Source organism: Rattus norvegicus, chromosome 1 (assembly GCF_036323735.1).
Source record: "Rattus norvegicus strain BN/NHsdMcwi chromosome 1, GRCr8, whole genome shotgun sequence".
In the NCBI taxonomy this organism is placed as follows: Eukaryota; Metazoa; Chordata; class Mammalia; order Rodentia; family Muridae; genus Rattus; species Rattus norvegicus.
Window position 1 is genome coordinate 89,048,908 of NC_086019.1, and position 21,168 is coordinate 89,070,075.

At 48.1% G+C, this 21,168-nt stretch overlaps 1 protein-coding gene across 2 annotated transcripts; it reads left to right on the plus strand.

Moving 5' to 3' along the window:
* Positions 1–8,811: 8,811 nt before the first annotated feature.
* Positions 8,812–20,789, plus strand: Lypd5 (Ly6/Plaur domain containing 5). 2 transcript variants are annotated; one of them, XM_017589597.3, is made up of 5 exons: positions 8,812–9,252; positions 17,318–17,446; positions 18,214–18,390; positions 18,661–18,807; positions 19,170–20,789. In XM_017589597.3, the coding sequence occupies exons 1-5, from the start codon at positions 9,183–9,185 to the stop codon at positions 19,427–19,429; spliced, it is 783 nt and encodes a 260-aa protein (XP_017445086.1). In that variant the 5' UTR covers positions 8,812–9,182; the 3' UTR covers positions 19,430–20,789. The 2 variants fall into 2 exon arrangements, with proteins under 2 accessions (XP_017445086.1, NP_001178939.1); NM_001192010.2 differs by lacking the exon at positions 8,812–9,252 and adding an exon at positions 14,322–14,429.
* The last annotated feature ends 379 nt before the right edge of the window (positions 20,790–21,168 follow it).

The window sequence follows — 21,168 nt, forward strand, 5'->3', positions numbered from 1 at the left end:
TTATTAGGTCATCAAAACAACCTCTGTAAGGGCAGGCCCGTCACAATCCCTAAAGACTTTTTCCTCCCAAAATTCAGTGAAATGAAGTAGATTATCATATATATTATGTATGTGTTGTATATTACACAGTGCACATTATGGATTATAGATTACATATTATATATTATGAATTACATGTGACATAATGTTATGTATCATATATTTATTATATATTTTATACGTTATATATATATATATATATATATATATATATATATATATATATGTAGAGAGAGAGAGAGCACCCTTTGGTTTTCCTAGGCCCACCCTGGGAAAGCACAAAAATGTGTGTCTTTGTCTTATAAAAGATGCTAAAATGGCCAGTGATCCAGCACTTGGAAGGGAGGGGGCAGGAGAACCTCTGTGAGTTTGAGGACAACCTGGTCTGCACAGCTGAGTTCCAAGTCATTCAAAGGAAGGAAGGAAGAAGAGGAAGGGGGAGGGGAGGATGAGGGGAGGGGGAGTGAAGGGAAGAGAAGGCTGGAAGAGGAGAGAGAAGCTCACCAAGATGCCAAGCCTTCATTTCCTAAAGGAGCAGACAGGTTCAGCCTTCTTGGGAAAGACTGACCCCCCAGCGAGCTCTCTCCACTTACTCCATTCAAACACTCTACAAGGTTAATTGGGGCTGGGAAGGTTTCAGCTACCAATGTTGTCTTGCCCTTGCCACTCTTGAGAGCAGATAACCCACCCAAATCTCAGTCCCTTTTCACCACAGCTAGCCACAGTCAAAGGCATGGACTCCAGGTTTGCCGGGAGCATCTTAGAACTGAGATGTGCACAGCTGCAAGCTCTCATGGGGTACCAAAGGCAGCCTTTCCCGGGAGACAACTCTTCAAGGTTCAAACTGTCTCAAAATAATTTCCCAGCCTCTACTCACTAACCCGAACATAGTGAAGGCTTTGCTGGGACGTTTCACTCAAAGGCAGACACAGGTACACATTCACTATGCATTTTGTTTGAAGCCAGACAAACGGCTTCACCATTACATACTACTACATGGGAAAGGAGGAGTTTATTCTGCTTACACTTCCCTCCATATCACAGCCCATCGGCAGTCTCTCACACTAGGACCTAAACTACAGTGCCTGTACATGACGCCCATTTGGAGCTCTGCCTTCTGGGCATGACGTAGGACCCCAGCACCCCAGAAACGTGCATGGTGGTACATGTCTGTAATCCAGGGTAGAAAGAATTATGAGTGCAAAGCCATTCTTGGCTACCTAGTGTTTTCAAGACCAATTTGGGATACATGAGATACTGTTATTAAAAAATAAAATAGGGGTTGGGGATTTAGCTCAGTGGTAGAGCGCTTGCCTAGCAAGCGCAAGGCCCTGGATTAGGTCCCCAGCTCCGAAAAAAATAAAATAAAATAAAATAAAATAAAATAAATGGTGTGTGATTCCTTCACTAAACTGGCTAATCGGGATGCATGACTTATAATTTATTGTGGCCACACTCCAGTAGGTGGCGATAAAGTGCCTTGTGACCAACACGGAGGAAGCTGGCTTTCTGCTTCCACTTCAAGAGGAGTCAGCTTTTGGCGACTAAAGGCCTCTTTCCTACACAGTCCGAAAACACCCCGACTTCTTCACAAGAAATGCTTTCTCAACAGTCCCAGGGGTCCTTCCCCAAATCCTTAGTGGTGTCTGACATAAATTGTATTTGATATTTCTTTTGCTTTAAGATTCTTTTTGAGACAAGGTTTCTCTGTGTGTAGCCCTATCTGTCCTGTAGACTAGGCTGGCCTCAAATCCACAGAGATCCACCTGCTTCTGCCTCCCCAGTGCTGGGATTAAAGGTGTGCACACAGCCGTGCCTGTCTCTTGTATTCCTTCCTTTTACTTATGGGTTAATATCTGTGTGTGTCACATGTACAGTTTCCAAAGAGGCCTGAAGAAGGTTTAGGCTCTACTGAAGCTGGCATCACGGGTAATGGTGATGGGGGTGCTGGGAACCAAATCAGGTCCTCTAGAAGAGTGAGCAGCCCATTTTCTAAGCATGGATCCACCTCTCTACCCTTGGTATTTTATACGGGTTTGTAAAACTAGCTACTAATTTATTTTTATGTTTATGTGTGTCCTTTAAAAAACTAGCTAGTTGGGGTTGGGGATTTAGCTCGGTGGTAGAGCGCTTGCCTAGCAAGGGCAAGGCCCTGGGTTTGGTCCCCAGCTCTGAAAAAAAGAAAAGAAAAAAAAACTAGCTACTTATTTTCATATTTGTTTGTTCAGCCTGCATGTATGTCTATGCACATGCCTGCCTGGTACCCACAGAGGCCAGGAGAAGGCATTAGATCCACTGAACTGGAGTTACAGACAGTTGTGAGTCGCCATGGGGTTGCTGAGAACAGAACTGGGACCTCTGGGAGAGCAGCCAGTGCTCTCAACCCCTGAGCTGCATCCCCAGCCCCACTGGCTTTGCTGTGAGACTGGGTTTCACGTAACTCAGAGAACTCCTGATCCTCCTACCTCCACCTCCTGAGAACTGGAGTTGGAGACATGGCACCACCACACCCAGCACGCTGGGTAATTGTTCCCTACACCAGACCGGAAATTTAAAGCCTTTTTGCTTGGCGCAAATCACCACACGTTAATGAATGTGTAAATACTTTAGGAATGACAAAACGTGTGAGTGGGTGGAAAGTGCAGGGTACGGTATGTGGGCCAGTCAGCAGTGTTGTGATGGCTGCGGATGTTTCCACAGCATGAAAATAAACTCTTACTATAACCCCGTGACCCGTTACCTGGATATTTAAGTTGTTAAAATTCTGAGATAAATACCAACTCTACTTCACACCTGTCAAGATGTTGCCAAGTCAGGTGTGGCACGGCCCAGTAAGCTCAACACTCTGGAGGCAGAGACAGTAGGGGTCAAGAGTTCAAAACCAGCCTCAACTATATAGGGAGACTGGGGCTAGCCTGGACCATATGAGATCCTGTTCCAAACCCCACCTCCTCAACTCCATCCATAAAAAAAAGATGAAAAGTTAACAGGGTGAGAACATGAGAAGTTGTTGCAGCAGCAAGTGACAGTCTCCAGAGCTGGCTCATTTCTTTGCATTTATCTTTAGTCTGGGAGGTACATGTGCGTGCGTGCGTGTGTGTGTGTGTGTGTGTGTGTGTGTGTGTGTGTGTGTGTGTGTGTGTGTGTACACGTGCGTGCGTGCGTGTGTGGTCAGGGGGTATGAACTCAGGTTACACTCAGAATAGATTTGTTTGTTTTATTGTAGCCATGCTGGCCTACTACTCACTATGTAGACCAAGGCTGGCCTCAAACTCACTGAGCTCTACCTGATACCTCCCAAGTGCTGGCGTTAAAAGCATACACCACCACACCAGGCTTATTGTTTTGTGTGTTTTGTTTGTACACCATGTGCATGCAGTACCCACAGAAGCCAGAAGAGGGAGTCGGATTCCCTGGACTGTAAGGACGCATGGCTGTGAGCTGTCATGTGGATGCTGGGAATGGAAACCCACTCTGGAAAAGTAGCCAGTACAGTTAGCCGCTGAACCATCTCTCCAGCTCCATTAAAAAAAAAAAAGCCCGGGGCTGGGGATTTAGCTCAGTGGTAGAGCGCTTACCTAGGAAGCGCAAGGCCCTGGGTTCGGTCCCCAGCTCCGAAAAAAAGAACCAAAAAAAAAAAAAAAAAAAAGCCCAAAAGGTAAAGATTGAGTAGAAGATGGGGGTGGATGCTGTGATTTGACACCAAGATCTTTCCAGGTGATCTAAGTCAGTGATACAAGTCTGTCATCCCAGCATTTGGAAGTCTGGGGCTTAGGTGTTCATGAGACAGAAGTCAACCTGGGCAAATTTCAGGCCAGTCTGGACTACAAGATGAGATTCTTTCTCAAAAAAAAAAAAAGAAAAAAAAGAAAAGAAAAGAAAAGAGAAAAGGAAGGAAGGAAGGAAGGAAAAGAAAGAAAAAGAAGGAAAAAGATCTGAGGACTGGGGAGATAGCTTAAGTCAGATTGTTAACCCTTAAGCACATTTATTTATTATGGTAAAGAGGATGATGGTGGTGAACACTTATAATCCCTTCACAGGGGAGGGGCAGGCTCGCTCCCGGACTCACTAACCAGCCGGTCGGACCAAGGGCTCCAGATTCAGGGAGAGTCTGTCTTTGGGGGTTTTTGTTTTTATTGGTTTCACATTTGTTTTATTTTATTCTTTTACATTTATTTGTTGTGCAGGCAGACAGGAGGGAGCCAGTTCTTTCCTTCTATCCTGTCACGTCTGGGGAAGGGAGTCAGGTCATCAGGTTTGGTGACAGTTTTACCTGATGATCTCACCAGCCTGAGAGAGTCCGTCTGCACTAGAAAACAAGATACATGAGCCAAGCGAGGTGGCAGAGGCCGGGCCAGTCTACAGAGTGAGTTCTAGGCCAGCCCGGTCCACATGGTGAAATCCTGTCTCAGCACTCAAGAGAATCCGGGTGTGCAGTGCCTGAAAAGGAAAGAAGCCGGCAGGTAACCCCTGGGTTCTGTGCACACACAGGCACGCACACTTTTCAGAAAGAAAGACTCTCTTAGTTGCGGATGTCAGAGCCCTCGGATGTAGTTCCATCAAATGAGGGTCTACAGGTCTCACGGGAGAGTCCCCTGAGATACACCGAACCTTGTGTTGAACCTAAGTCACACTTAGACTTTACCCTTATTCAGTGCAGTTTCTACTCTTCCCTCCTGAAGGTGTTGGTCCCAGGGCCTTGCCCATTCATCAACTACCTCAGAGTCTACTTCCCAGGAGTGCCTGCCCTGCCACAGCATAGATGGTATCTCTATGTGTGGCTGTAACAAAACACTTGAGGCTGAGCACCTTACATAGAAGAAAGGTTTAGTTGTACAAAATGTCCTATACGCCCTGCCCCCAGCGATCCCATCTGTGTCACGGGACGATGGAGAAGCAGAAGCGTGTGGGGTAACCTTCCGTAATAGTGTCATACTCTCATGAGAAATAAACCAGTAACACAGGACCTGACTCACTCTGAGCAACAATGTGAGTCCATTCACCAGGGTGGAATCCCCACGATGTAAGTTGTTTCCACCTGCCCTGCCTCTTGGGATTTATATCATTTCAGCAGTGCCACGCCTTAAGCAAGCCTCACTTGGGCAAACCCATATCCAGCCTACAGCAAACAAACGCCACTGACCCCCACATTGTCCAAAGAGGAGGAGGTAAAGTTTGCACTTGTAATAGTGTACAACACTACAAAGACATTTTGTTGTATATCCAAGAGAATTCCGAGGGGGCCCCCAGTAGACATCTGTGCACCCATGTTCATCCATGACAGCTTTCCTTGCTAGAGCTGGCATGTAGAAACAGTTCACATGTCCTTGGATGGATGGATGGATGGATGGATGGATGGATGGATGGGCAAAGAAAATGTGGCATGCCCATACAATGGAATATTATTCAGTCTCTAAAAAGGAGAAAGCCAGGTCTGATGGTAATCCTCGTGAGGCAAGAGGGTCATGAGTTCTGAGATCTTGTATCAAAACACAAAGTGTGTGAGTCTCACAATTCCACCTCCCATGAGGCTTGCAGTGGAATCCTGGCCACAAGAATTAAGTAGAATGCCACCTGACAAGTGCTTCCTGTTTCTTGTCTTCTCCCAGATCTCAGGTGTTGGAAGCTTCTTCTTCAGGTCCCTATCGACTGATATTGACAGTGGAGTCTTTGAGAGGAATGAGGTCGAGATGAGGTCACCAGGATGGGTCCCCGTGATGGTGTCAGTGATTTTCTAAAGAAAAACAGGGCTGGGGATGTAGCTGAATTGGTAGAGTGCTGGGCTGGCATGCATCACACCCTGGGTTCGACCCTCAACCCTGCATAAGGCAGGTATGGTTCAAGGTCAACCTCGGCCACATAGCAGATTTGAAGCCAGCCTGGGCTATAGAAGATCTCAAGAAAATAAACAAAAACAAAAACAAACAAACAAAAAACAGGGTCTAGAGAGATGGCTCGGTGGTTTAGAGCACTTACTACTCTTGCAGAAAACCCAGGTTCTGTTCCCAGCACCCACAGGATGGCTCACAACCCTTTGTAACTCTGGTTCCAGAGGACCGAACGCTGTCTTCTGGCCCCTGAGGCCCCACATATGCACATGTGGTGAACATAATTCTTTCAGGCAAATACTTGTATTATATACATATATATGTATAGACATATAGACATATAAACATACAAACATATATACAAAAACATATATTTATACACACATACAATATATGTAATATATGTGACTCTGTGTGTGTGTGTGTGTGTGTGTGTGTGTGTGTGTGTGTGTGTGTGTGTGTAGATGGCTCAGCAGGTTAAGGGCTTGCTGTGCAAGCATGAAGACCAAAGATCAACTCCCAGACAACTTCATAAAAAACTGGACACGGGTTGGGGATTTAGCTCAGTGGTAGAGTGCTTGCCTAGCAAGCGCAAGGCCCTGGGTTCGGTCCCCAGCTCCGAAAAAAAGAAAAGAAAAAAAAATAAGACCAGCCTGGGGTAGATGAAGCCTTGCCTTAAAAAAAAAAAAAGCTGGACACGGTAGCCCAACACCATAGTGGGATGTGGTAATTCAGCCTTGGGAACGTGGAGACAGGAGGATCCCGGAAGAAGGAACAGTGAGAGAGCCCATCTCAAAGTTGTAAGATGAGGAACAGGGAGATGACTCAGTCAGTAAACACACTTGACAGACAAGACTGGTGAGCTGGGTTCAATACCAGACTCCGTAGAGAGGGAGAAAGAGATAGCGAACATAGTAACTGGCCCACACATGCGCAGTGGCATGGATGCCGCAACTGACTTCCACACATGCGCAGTGGTGCAGATGTGCCCCCATGCATCACACATGCACACACTAATGAGAATAAGAACTAATGGAGAACAGTGACTGAGACAGTGTCCACCTCTGACTTCTGCATGTATGCACACATGTGTGTGCTTGCACCCACATACATGCCAACATGTATATGTGCATAACATACACAAATAAAAGTAAAAATAAAGGGAGAGAGCCATCTTACCCATCTCACCATGTGCTTCATTCACCATGTTAAGACACATTGAGAGGGATCCCACCAAGCCCTGTTCTTAGATTCCCCAGGCTCCAAAATCACCAGCTAATGTAACCTCTGTGCTTTATAAAGAATCCAGTCTGTGACCAAAGCACCAGGGCCTTGGGGGAGCGAGGGCGAAAGAAGCAGAATTTGCCTAATGGGCCTGGAGTCCCCCCTTTGCAAGACGGAGGCTTCCAAACACTGTTGGTTTGTACAACAGTGTGAACATATGTACACCACTGCACTAAATTTTAAAAAATTAAAATCTGCTCCGAGGAGGAAATATTGATGCGCCAAGCCGAGTGTGTGAAAATAACAAAAGAAAATATTGGCGTACAATATACATAACTTGGTTTCCGATGAGACATCAAGCCGAGTCCTCGAAAACTAATCTCCCGGCAGATGACACATGGGAACAGAGATTGGCCGGTGAAATGACACGTGACTTGGGGCTAATTTTTGAAAACTCATTACAGTTACCACACGCTAACTTAATGGCGTCATTTGAAATAAGGAATACTAAATATTGTGCAGTTATATATGGGTCACAAAGACTTTTTGGTTAATGGGTCATTTAAAAACCATTGCTTGGAGCCTATCGTTGTGGCGTGCACCTTTAATCGTAGCGCTCTGGAGGCAGAGGCAGGTGGATCTCTGTGAGTTCGAGACCACTCAGGACTAAATTGTGAGACCAAAGTAAATTTAAAAAAAAATTGCTTGGGTGGGGGTGACAAAATGACTCAGTGGGTGAAGGAGCTTGCTGCCAAATCTAATGACATGACTTCCATCCCCAAAACTCACGTGGCAGAAAGGATCAATTCCCTCAAGATATTCTCTGGGGCTGGAGAGATGGCTCAGCAGTTAAGAGCACTGACTGCTCTTCCGGAGGTCCTGAGTTCAATTCCCAGCAACCACATGGTGGCTCACAACCATCTGTAATGGGATCTGGTGCCCTCTTCTGGTGCGTCCGAAGACACCTACAGTGTACTCATAACATAAAATAAATAAATAATATCTTTTAAAAAATATATTCTCTGGCTTCCACAGTCGTCATGCAAGTGTGAGCATGTGTGTGTGTGTATATATATGTATATATATGTATATATATAAAATGTTTGTTATAAATTAATGATTTAAACAAAAAAATAAATGGAAATCATTGTTAGGTGTCATGATGTGTGTAAGCCCAGTCCTGGGAATGGTGAAGCAGAGGTAAGCCTGAAGGAAGCCTGGGGCTCCAGAGTTAACACTGTGTCTCTAGCAAGATGGTTCAATGGGTAAAGTGCTTGCTATGCAAACATGGAGACTGGAGTTCAAAACCACAGGACCCGTGGAAAGCTAGGCATGAAGCACACATCCATCAGTAGTTGCAGAACTCCAGTGGTGAGATGGGAGCTGGAGACCAACAAAACCTCTGGCCACCTCACCTGGCACACCCAACAACGAGCATCGGAGGAAAGACTGTGAGACAGAGTGGAAGACGAGGATGGATGGGCAAAATTGTCCTCTGACCTCCATGGGTGTGCACTGGGCCACACTCGTCCACACAAAGACATATACACATGTCTGCGCGTGCGCACGGAGTTTTTTTTTTTTTAAACCATTGCTAGATTTCCAAGATGTGCCTACGTCTATGCATCAACACTGTGTGTGTGTGTGTGTGTGTGTGCGTGTGTGCGCGCGAGTGTATGTGTGTGTGCGTGCGCGCGTGTGTGTGTTGGGGGCAGCGGGGGAGGTTTCTGGCTCGTGAACAAACTGCAAAGCTGGAAACAGATGGTAGATATTACGATATCGGGTAAACAGCTTACAGAAATTAAATCTGAGAATATTAGTCGGGAGAACAGACATTTGAAAATGTGTATGGAGCGTGGTCGCCTTCCCAGGGATTACGTCATTAAAGAAAACCGGCTCTCGGCTCTCCCAGAAGCTATCAAACGCTAACAGCTCCTCTGCGGGGGCTGAGGCACTGTGCCCATCTCTCCCTTTCCGTGCTGAGATTTTTGTCTGCCTTGAGCTTGCTTTCGCACCACTGTGAGTTCGTACATGCCCCGCTGCGTCAGGAAAACGCGGTTTCCTTGGTGATGCCCGCTCTCTCTGGCTCTTATGTTCTTCTGTCCTCTTCTGCGGAGACCCGTGAACTGTTGGAGGAGGCGATGCGATTCAGATGTCCCAGGTAGGGCTGAGTACCCTACAGTTTCATTCTCTGCACATTGACCAGTTGTGGGTGGATTTGGAGTCAGAGTCAACACTGGGTGTCTTCCTCAATTGCTCTACCCTTTTCTTCTTCTTCTTCTTCTTCTTCTTCTTCTTCTTCTTCTTCTTCTTCTTCTTCTTCTTCTTCTTCTTCTTCTTCTTCTTCTTCTTCTTCTATGATTTTTTTTGAGACAGAGTTCCTCTGTGTAGCCCTGGCTGTCCTGGAACTCACTCTATAGACCAGTCTGGATTCGAACTCACAAAGATCTACGTACCTTTACCTCCTAAGTCCTGGGATTAAAGCTGTGAACCACCATTGCCTGGCTTCCACACAGCTTTAATGCTTCTTGTGTTTACTAATATACATACTTATGCAGCAGGATGTCGTGGCAGTGCTGTGTTGAGGTCAGGTCAGAGGACAGTCTGGGAGTTGGTTCTCCTTCCACCTGGGCTCCAGGGGTCGGATTCACTGCAATTTGTTGTCCTTTCTGTCTTGTGACGTGAGCCTTGGCCATTAGGTTTATTTTGGTTTTGACTGGCAGGCTCCTAAACGTTTCATTTAATGCTAGGAATGTGGGTGGGGCTCTTGCCTCTCCAGAGGGCTACAGGGAGGGCGGTGAACTCACTAGGAATCCCAACAGCACACTTTGGAATCACTGCCACCCGTAATCATTGCCTCACATAATGGGGAACTCCACATGTGACACCTCAACATCTTCACAAGTACCTGAGGCTATCAGTCAAGAACACTCACAAAATAACACACACACGCACACACACAATATCACACACACAATATCACATAACACACAAGATCACATACACACATACAATATCACATACACACACACACAAGGTCACACACAATATCTTTCATGCACACAAGATTACACACACATGATCACATACACACATGAGATTTCACACACATAACATCACATATACATGCACAAGATCAGTACACAATATCATACGGATGATCACATACCCACATACACAATATCATATACACACATACATAAGATCACATACATACACATACAAGATCTCACACACATGCAATATCACATGCAATATCAATACACACACAAAATCACACACAATATCTTGCGCACACATAAGATCACACATGCATAAGATCACACAAGATCTCACATACACAATGTCACATACGCACAGGATCTCCCCCTCCCCCCTCCTGCCTCTCCCTCTCCCCCTCCCCCCACTCTAAACTTCCATCCTTCAATTCTGCCGCCTTCTAGATTCCACCCTTAGAGGGCCCAGACTCCATCCACCCTACCCGGCAGGGACCAGAGAAGCAGGATGATCAACATGGATGCCAAGCAGGTTCTGGGAAGTGAAGCCTTATGGGAGGGGCAGAAGCCCTATGATAGGTGAGCAGAGAGCCCAGGTCACAGGACTGCCCATAAGGGCTCCGTGTCTCCCTCAGAAAAAACGTGCACCTGCTGTGGGCCTGGTGCTTCAAGCCTGTAATCCTAGCACTTGGGAGGTGAAGGCAGGAGTTCAAAGTCATCCTTGGCTACATCGGGAGTTGGCGGCCAGCTTCAACTGCATGGGAACACCCCGAAACAGGGCTGGGGAGAGAGCCCATCCATAAAGTGCTTACCACACAAGCATGAAGACCTGAGTTAAATCTTCAGAACCTCTGTAAAAAGGGTGCTGAGTATACTGTGCACATCCCAGTGCTAGAAAGCTGGAGACAGGAGGATGCCTGAGACTGCCTGGCCAGGCAGCCTAGACATGTTGATCTCCTCATATATGAACATATGTGTGTGCACACCTCCCCTGAGATCATGTACCCAAATGTGCCCACACATGCACACACACATACCATTCACTAACACATACTACCCATACATTATGTACACACACACACACACACACAAAGTAAATAAATGTAATAAAAGCTGTTGACTCGACATGTTTGTGCACACCCATAATGCTACCATTCTGGAAGCAGAGGCTGGTAGATCTCTGTAAGTTCCAGGCCAGCCTGGTTTGCACATGAAGTTCCAGATCTCCCTGGGGATACATAGTTTCCTGTTTCTTTAAAAACAAAAACAAATCCAAAAAAAAAAAAAAAAACGAACAAAGAAACAAACTGTTTTTGTGTTGTTTCATTTTTTGACACAAAAGGGGAATATTTTTCAATACTATTGCCTTAAATTAGAATTAGCCTCAGCTCTTTTAAAACAAAGGGTAGGCCGTGGGAAGTGTTTAATCTGGAAGGAGGCAGTGGAAGGCTTCTCCAAGGAATCTGCCATACATGGAGTTTTTCCTGAGACTTCGAAGAAGAAGAAGAAGAAGAAGAAGAAGAAGAAGAAGAAGAAGAAGAAGAAGAAGAAGAAGAAGAAGAAGAAGAAGAAGAAGAAGAAGAAGAGGAGGAGGAGGAGGAGGAGGAAGAGGAGGAGGAGGAGGAGGAGGAGGAGGAGGAGGAGGAAGAGGAGGAGGAGGAGGAGGAAGAGGAGGAGGAGGAGGAGGAGGGGGAGGAGGGGGAGGAGGAGGGGGAGGAGGAGGAGGAAGTTTTCTCTCTCCCATCAGGCCAACTGTGCTCGTTGTGGATTGTCCACATCAGGATCCTACCCTGCCGTGGAGATTGGCAGATAAGGGTGCTATCTCCCGTGACTGTATTTCAAAGACACAGCTCAGTGGGAGGTGGAAGACGGGGCAGGGAAAAGGAAATTCTTAGCCTGAAAATTAGACTGAGGCCAATAGAAGACTCATCTTCCCTCCAAGGGGCTGGGAAAGAAATTGAAATTACAAGGCTTTTGTAGGGCCACAGAGATGACTCAGTTAAGCGCTAATTACTGCTCTTACAGAAAGCTCGAGTTCTATTCCCAGCTCCAATAACTGTTAACTCCAGCTCCAGGGGATCTAGCGCCCTTTTTTGGTCCTGCACACATATGTCTTCTGATCACACATAAATAAAAATAAACTTTAAAAAAATACAAGGTCAGGCCTGAAGAGATGGCTTGGTGGTTAAGAGCACTGCTGCTCTTCCAGAGGACGAGGGTTCGATTCCCAGCACCACACATGGTGACTGACTAATGTCTGTGGCTACAGTTCCAGGGAACCTCCTGATGTCTTCTCTGCTCTCCACAGACACTGCATGCACACAGTCAGGGAAACACCCATCCACGTTAGATAGGTAGGTAGATAGATAGAGTTCACACTTTCACAGCAGACGATTTATTGATTTGTCCACGTGTTCAGCCCCATGCTTTTTGTTTTTGTTTTGAGACAAAGTCTCCTGTAGCACAGGCTGGCTTCGAACCCCCTTTGTTGCCAGCAGGACCTTAAATTCTGACTCTCTTGCCTCCACCCAGTACTGGGATAATGGGCTGGGTTGCCATGCCCAGCTCCCCTCTAACTCTGTCTCCAACCGCCCTGGAAGAGACAAAGGCGTCAGAACTGACAGAAATGGTGTCCATCAAATCATTCCCCACTCCCATCCCCACCCTTGCCTCAATCACTAAATCAGGAATTTTCTCAAACTGCCTTCTCGCTATCAAATCTCCATCAGTTTTAATTATAGGTATTGTGGAAGCAGGCGGCTCTCCGTTCATCTAATAAGGGTTTATCAACACCATCTGTGGACGCATCCTGTCTATTAGGGTTCCTCTCCTCCCCTCTGAGTTTGTCTGTGTGTCTTCATTTACATCTGTCCACACAGGATTGTGTCTTCCTTGTATCTCTTTTTAACTACAAAAAAAGAAAAATAAAAAACCAACAACTTATTCAGTGTCTGTGTGTGTGTGTGTATGTGTATGTGTGTGTGTGCGCGCGCGCACGCACGCACGTGCACCCACTGAGCCATCTTGATCATTCTGCATTTATGTTTTTAAAGATTTATTAATTTTATTTCTGAGTACACTGTCACTGTCTTCAGACACACCAGAAGAGGGCATCCGATCCCATTATAGATGGTTGTGAGCCACCATGTGAGTGCTGGGATTTGAACTCAGGACCTCTGGAAGAGCAGTCGGTGCTCTTAACTACTGAGCCATCTCTCCAGCCCCCACCCTCCTTTTTTTAAAGACAAGATCTCTTGTATCCCGGACTGGCCTCAGAACCATCTTGTCCAGTTTTATGCAGTGCTAGAGCTCGAACCCAGGACTAACTGAGCTACCCTCCCGACCTTTCTTTTAAAATTCTGCTTGTTTTTGTTCGTTTTGAGAAAGGGTCTCATATGGCTCAGGTCTCAAACTCACTAAATAGCAAGGACGATCTTGAATATCTGATCCTCCTGTCTGCCTCCAAGCACTGGGGCGACAGGCCTGAACACCTGGTTTATGCAGCCCTGGGGACAGGACCCAGGGCTATATGTACGCCAGGCAAGTTCTCTACCAACCGAACCAAACCCAAACTGTCCTTCTGCATCTTGTGGGTGATCGTCTTTTATTTCTCTCCCCCTCTTGCTGGTCATTCATTCATTCATTCATCATTCATTAATTCATTCATTGCCACAGACATTCCTGGAGGCTGCAGAGGCATTGCTAACCCAACAGGAGAGAGAAACGGCCACCCATCCTATACGATCAGAAGTGGCAGGGAGAGAGGGTGACAGGGAGATGCTGGGGGCTGAAGAGAAGAAACGGAGTCAGTAGATGGGGTCAGAGACTCTGGAAAGAGGATGTCTGGGTGTCTCATCGGGAGATTCAGCCTCAGGGATTACAAGCCTGTGTCTGTGTGGGTGTTGAGTGCTGGAGTGGGATATGGGGAAGGAGCAGGATTGGGGGGACCAACCACAGACTGTCACAGAATGTAGAAAGGATGATGATACCAACAGACCTTCGAAATACATATTGCCCCCAAAGTCAAAGCCCCAGGCCCCTAACACCTTCCTCAGGACCCAGGAGCCTGAATCCCCACCCCTATTATTCAGCAGCCCCACCATGATTACCTAGAAGGAGACAGCCCACGTGAAGGAGGGCAGAAGGGTGGGGTGGAGGATCCTGGAATCCTGGCCAGGCTGGGTGGCCAGGATGCCTGGGGATCAGCAGGGAAAACCAGCCTGACTGCAAAGCCAGAGTGGAAGGAACTGTCCTCAGGGTCAGATCTCAGCTCCACGGACTGCCATGGGGACTCCCGGGACCTTCCTGCTCTGCTTCCTTGGGATCGTGCTCTGCCTGACAGGTACCTACCTATGCTGAGTCCAGTGGGCAGAAGAGCCTGAGCCAGGGCTCCTGGGTTCAAGGGAGGAAGGTTAGGCTTGGACTCCTGGATCTGAGGGAGGAGAGTTGGAGGTCTACACTCCTGTGTCTGAGGGAGGAGGGCTGGATCTGGACACCTGGATTTGAAGGAGGAGGGCTGGGGTCTGGATCCTTGTGTCTGAGGGAGGAGGGCTGGGGTCTGAACTCCTGGATCTGAGGAAGAAGTGGGGTCTGCACTCGTGGATCTGAGGGAGGAAGGTTGACGTCTATACCCCTGGATCTGAGGGAAGAAGGCTGGGCCTGGATACCTAAGTCTGAGGGAGGAAGCTAGGATCTAGACTCTGGATCTGAAGGAGAGGGGCTGAGGTCTGGACTCCTGGGTCTGAGGGAAGAGGGCTGGAGGCTTGTTGTCTTGAATCTTGGGGTGGTAGAGACCATGGTGCTCCCATTCTCATCCCCACACTGTCTGAAGGGCTTTCCTTTCCCTCCCACACCCTCATTGAGGGCATTTTGGGGAGCAATTGAGGATCTCCCCAGAGCTGGCAAGGACCTTAGCTCCGTCTTTGAACCCTCTTCTACAGGGACTTACCCACTTGAGTATGCATGGGCCGTGAAGGAAGAATTAGAAGGATATTAAGCAAACCCTTCTTGCACAAGGCTTAATTTGTGTGTATTTGCTCATCATGGGATGCAGTTCGGTCTCTGTGCGTCCTCAAGTTAGCAACTGCTTATGCTTCTGTGTGCCAGATTTCTATATCTAAGAAATATGTGTGTGCATGCATGGGTACATGTGTGCATGCGCATGCGTGTGCGTGTGCGTGTGTGTGTGTGTGTGTGTGTGTGTGTGTGTGTGTGTGTGTGTGTGTACAGGTGCTTGCTACCAAGCCTGACAATCCAAGTTTGATCCCTCGGAGCTGGGGACCGAACCCAGGGCCTCGCACTTGCTAGGCAAGCGCTCTACCACTGAGCTAAATCCCCAACCCCAAGAATTGACTTCTAAAACGTGTCCTCTGACAGCCATGTGTGCCCTGGGGTGGCATCCCCATGCCCCCGCTCCACCTACAACACGATAAATAAAATGCAATCAGAAAGATTTTGATTTTGAGACAGGATCTCACTGTTTAGCCTTGACTGGCCTACAACTTTCAATGTAGAGCAGGGTAGCCTCGAACTCACAGAAATCCACCTGTCTCTGCCTCCTGAGCGCTGGGGTTAGAGGCGTGTGCCACCAAACTTGGCAACCATGTGAACATTTTAAATGTTTTTGCTGCAGGACTGTAGTCCCAGCCCTCCACCAGACTCAGCCGCACTGTGATTTCCAGGCTAGCCTAGGCTACATAAGACCCTGTCTCAAAAAAAAAAAAAAAGTTTTTTGACTTCGGTTTCTCTCCTCCACTTTAAAAAAAAAAGGATGTGTGTGTAATTTTCAACATACATGTCCACTGTCCCTGTGTTATTTCTGTGGCTTGCATGTCCATATCCATGTATATTTAGATATTAGAGTGTGTTTTCTCTCTGCCTACTTATTTCCATGTTTCTAAATATCCTGTATGCATATATGATTTCTAAACTACTTTGATGAGATCATTTGTTTTCCTCATTCTTTTTTTTTTTTTGGAGCTGGGGACTGAACCCAGGGCCTTGTGCTTGCTAGGCCAGCGCTCTACCACTGAGCTAAATCCCCAACCCCTCCTCATTCTTTTTGCTGTGTGTGTGTATGTGTGTGTGTGTGTGTGTGTGTAGTATGTGTGGTGTGTATATTCATGTGTGGAGGCCTGGGGTTGAAACAAGGCATCCTCCTCCATCGCTGTCCGCCAGGTCAAGTCAAGGGAGGGAGAGGAGGGTCTCATTTGAACCCAGACTGTGCTGCTTCTCTAGTCCAGCTGACTTTCTTGCTCTGGGGATCACCTCTGTCTGCCACCCTTACACTAGTGTGACAGGGAGGCCACCACACCTAAGGTCTAACCCTAGCCCTCACACCCAAAGGTCAAGCTTTAGGCTCCCACCCTGACCCCAGCCAGCTTCCCAGTCGCTGCTGTAATTTCTAATTGCATATGTGCTCTCTCTTTTGTACATGGTTTTCTCTCCCACAACTTTCAAAAAAAAAAAAAAAGCTGGGGTTGGGGATTTAGCTCAGTGGTAGAGCGCTTGCCTAGGAAGCGCAAGGCCCTGGGTTCGGTCCTCAGCTCCGAAAAAAAGAAAAGAAAAGAAAAAAAAAAAAAGCTGCATGCCCTTAATTCCAGCATGGGGCAGGGGGACCGATGTGAGTCCAAGGCCAGCCTGGTTTACAGAGTGAATTCCAGGACAGCCAGGCCTACACAGAAAAACCCTGTCTCAAAACAAAAGAACAAAAAACAAACAAACAAAACAATCAAAAAGGCTTCTGTGTGTGCATGTGCGTGTGGGTTTCGTGTGTGTTGGCACATGCCACAGCTCACATGTGGAAGTCAGAAGACAATTTTCAGGAGCTGATGCTCTCCTTCCACAACGTGGGTCCCAGGGCTTGAACTCAGGTAGTGAGGCTTGGCAGCTAGCATCCTTGGCTGCTGAGCCATCTTGCTCTGGGTGCATTTTAGTAGGTTTGTACAGACCTGTGTCAGCACTTAGAGGTCTGGCTGGGTGTGTGAGACCCTACACTCTTCCCGCCGCGGGTGTAGATGGTTTCAGGGGTGGGTGGAAGAGAAAGAAGTCACTCAGACCCTTATGTAAATGACTGAGGTCTTCCAGGACCGTGGTGGCGCCTGGTGATGACAGACAAGCATGGTGAAATGAGACGCTGCAGCCTGGTGTGTGTCTATCCCATTCTGTGTGGAGCCTTAGGTCCTGGGATAGCTTCCCCTGACTCGCTAACACACCCCATCCTTCTCCTAGGCACCCACGCACTGCAGTGTTACAGCTACGAGCACACCTACTTCGGGCCCTTCGACCTCAGCGCCATCAAGCTCCCCAGTGTCTCTTGTCCTCAAGGGTGCTCTGAGGTGGTCTTGACGCTGGATACCGGTGAGGACCAGAGGGCAACAAAAGGATATGCAGTCCGAGAAATAAAGAGGAAATAGAAAAAGAGGGATGGAGAAGAGAGAGGAAGAGAAACATATTCAGTAGGAGAGAAGGAGAGAGATAAGGGAAGGTGGAGAAGAGCGGGAATGAAGAAGGCGATGGCTAGACTTGGTTCACACTGGAGATCCTAGCACTCTGGAGGTATATGCAGGAACGCTTGTGTTTGTGGCCAGCCTGGGCTACAAGGAAAGACCTTGTCAGAGGGAAAAAGAGAGTCATGGTGGCACAAGTCTTTGATCCAAGCACTTGGAAGGTAGAGGCAAGAGAATCCCAAGTTCAAGGTCATCCTTGACTACACAAGTTTTAGGCCAACCTGGTCTACATAAGGCCCTGTCTCAGAAAAACGAACAAACAGGACTGGAGAGGTAGCTCGGTGGTTAAGACCACTGGCTGCACTTCCAGGGGACCCAGGTTTGGCTCCCAGCACTTACATCGTGGCTCATCTGCAGAGATGGGGATCTAACGCCCTCTTCTGGCCTCTGTGAGCACTGCATACACGCATCATACACATACTTTTAAATCAAGGAAAGGAGAGTTGGGAAGAAAAGGAAAGAGAACAGGAGGGTAGGAAGGAAAAAGAAAAAAGAAAAAAATCTCAAGATAGCAGAAGACAGAATGGAAGGAGGGAGGAGGCAAAAGTGAGCGAGAGGAGAAGAAATGCATGAGTGGGGAGGGAAGGCTCACTCCAGGCCTGGTATTCTCTGGTCCAGGTTACCGCAGCCTGGTGACAATGGTCCGAAAAGGATGCTGGACGGGCCCCACTACCGGCCCCATGCAGACCAACCAGGATGCTCTGCCTCCCGACTACGCGGTGGTCCGCGGTTGTGCTACTGACTACTGCAACAGCGACCTCAAGACTCACGATGCCCTTCCCAACCTGAGCCAAGGTGCACTAAGGGGCGTGGCTGGAGAGGTCGGAGGCAGGGCTGGAGAAATCGGGGCGGAGCTGGAGAAATTGGGGTGGCGCTAGAGAGGGCGGGAGCTGGGCTGGAGGAGTCAGGAGTTGGGGCCGGGGAGGAGGTCGGGGGCGTGGTCACCGCTGAGCGCTACTCTGGCTGTAGGATGCCAGGCTCCTCCCTGGCATGAGCCGGTACACTGCACAGCCTGCACTGCCAGACCGAGCAATGCTCTAAATCTCATCTACTCTCTTCTCCAAGCGCCTAACCCACCGACGCTCAGTGGCACCGAGTGCTATGCCTGCTTAGGGACTCACCCTGAAGACTGTTCCCCTGAGAAGTCCCGACGGGTCCAGTGCCACCAGGACCAGAGCGCCTGTTTTCAGGGCAACGGCCGGATGACCATTGGTGAGGGGCTAGGATGGTAGGATGGCGCTGAAGGCCTCAGGGCAGAGGTACCAGAGAGGCATGGTTCTCTGTGGCTTTGGTCTGAGGGAGGAGGCATGGGTGTGGTTTGAGGGAGAAGGCATGACTGAGGTCTGAGGGAAGAGGTATGGTTCTATTCTAAGGAAGCATGTCTCCAATCTAGGGGGAAAGGCCTATTGTAGACTGAAGGAGAAGGCATGCATGTTAGGGAAGAGACATGGCACTGGTCTGAGGGAGGAGGCTTGTCTGCACTGAGTGTTGTGGTCCTGGTCTCCGAAGAGACCTGAGATGTGTCAGAGGACCAGGGCCTGACCCTGACCCTCCCGCCTCCACTGTCCACTCAGGCAACTTCTCGGTGCCTGTGTACATCCGAACCTGCCACCGGCCCTCTTGCACCACCATGGGCACCACCAGCCCCTGGACGTCCATCGACCTGCAGGGCTACTGCTGCGAGGGCCACCTCTGCAACAAGGCCTCGGTGACACAGACCCTCCCTGGTGCCACGTCCTCTGCCCTTCCCCGGGCTCCCGGAATCCTGACCCTGGTGATCACTGCTCCGCTACTGGCCATCACTCTGGGGGTGTCTCTCGGGCTCCCTGCATAGACAGTGCCTCCAGTTCGCTCTGCTTCTCATGGCTCCAGCACCTGGTGAGGGCTCCTTTTAAAAATGCCGTGAAAATAAGCCACACTCCCTGTCCCTCCAGTCACTACCTTCCACCCCACTCTCTGTCCCTCCTTACTGCCACCAGCCCCGCCTCCTGACGGCCCATCATTGGTGCATTGAATGAGGTCCAACCAGCTTTCAATAGTGCCATCCCCTGGTCACCAAGCCTTCAATACATGAGCCTTTTGTGACCCCTCACAGCAAAACATGCCACTCACCTTAAAAACCCACTTCTAGCAAGGATAGTGGTAACCCCAGCCTGTTGACCCAGCACCCAGGAGGCTGAAGCAGGAGGACTGCTACTTCAAGGCCAAGCTGGACTACATTACAAGTTCAAGTCATTGCAAGTTCAAGTCCACCCTGAACTACAGTGTGAGACCTTTTCAGGCACCACCTTTAATCTCAGCACCACAGAGGCAGAGGCAGGTCTGAGCTTGAGTTCAACCTGGTCTTGAGTTCCAGTAAAGCTAAGACTACATAGTGAGGCTATTTCAAACAAAAGAAAGAAACAAAGAAACAAAGAAGAGGAAGGAAAGGGAAAACACCCCCACCCCACCCCACCCCACCCCACCCCACCCCACTCCACCCCTGCCCTTTTCTGTGTTTCTCTAAAGCAGAGTTGAAATCCATAATACAACTCTGCAGTCCCTCTTGGGTCTATCACCACGACAGAAATTGGTCCATATGCTCCCCCACACTATATAGACTAGTAGGGCAGTTCATAGTAGCTACAAACTGGAAATGACCCAAATAAATATGAACAGTCAAATAGGATGAGAAGACTGTGATCTAACCACAAAATGGAGTACTATGCAACAGTGAAAAATGGCAACTGACAGTTACCTCCAGTGTCTGTGAAAGAATCTCACAAAAAACAGTGTTGTGCAAAATAATAAAGACACATAATAGAGCAGGTTATATGACTTCATTCAAACAACGTATGGAGGTTGCTAAGAGCTAGTATTTGCAATTAGAAGAGAGAAGAGTGACTGTCTTTGGGAACAAGTAACCAGAAGAGGAAATATGGGTGTCGGGGGGTCTAGATGTTGAGTTATGGGATCTAAGAACTTACTGATCCAGTTCCCCCCCCCATTAATCTTTTTGTTGCTGTTTTCTTTTGTTTTGAAAGAAACATGTAGCCCAGGCTAGCCTCAAACTCGTTGGTATAACTTAGGATCATACGGTACTCCTGATCCCTTCACCTATTGCCAATTGCTGGGATTGCATGTGGGATCCATCACGCCTGTCTTTTCTCATCTTCCCACAGGAATGTTATTTGCAATAAAAGGTTTTAAAAGTGCACAAACTTTCCTAATGGGAAAGGGGCAGGTGGAGAGGCTGCAGGGGACCACAAAGCTAACCCATCACTTGAGAGTATTTATTGGGCACAAGTCACAGAACAGAGGGAAGAGTTCTGCCTCCTTGCCCCAGCCTCTGCGTGCTAGGCAGCACATTGATGGCAAGGATTGAGTCCCAGCCACTGGGAAGCCGACATAGGGGGATCATGAATTCAAGGCCAGCCTGTGATACAGATGAATTCACAGCCAGCAGAAGTAATCTCGCTATGTCAAAATTTAAAAATAAAAGGTGTTGGGATGTGCTCAGCTGTAGGGACCCCCCCCCCAAGCAAGGGTCGGGACAGAGGCTTGGCTCAGTCATGAGCACATGTCTAGCTAGCG

Coding starts and splice junctions, on each gene's coding strand:
- Lypd5 (XM_017589597.3), top strand. CDS start 9,183: ATGTTCTTCTGTCCTCTTCTGCGGAGACCCGTGAACTGTTGGAGGAGG. Junction 18,391..18,660: donor CCTTCCCAACCTGAGCCAAG/GTGCACTAAGGG, acceptor CTCTTCTCCAAG/CGCCTAACCCACCGACGCTC. Junction 18,808..19,169: donor CAACGGCCGGATGACCATTG/GTGAGGGGCTAG, acceptor CTGTCCACTCAG/GCAACTTCTCGGTGCCTGTG.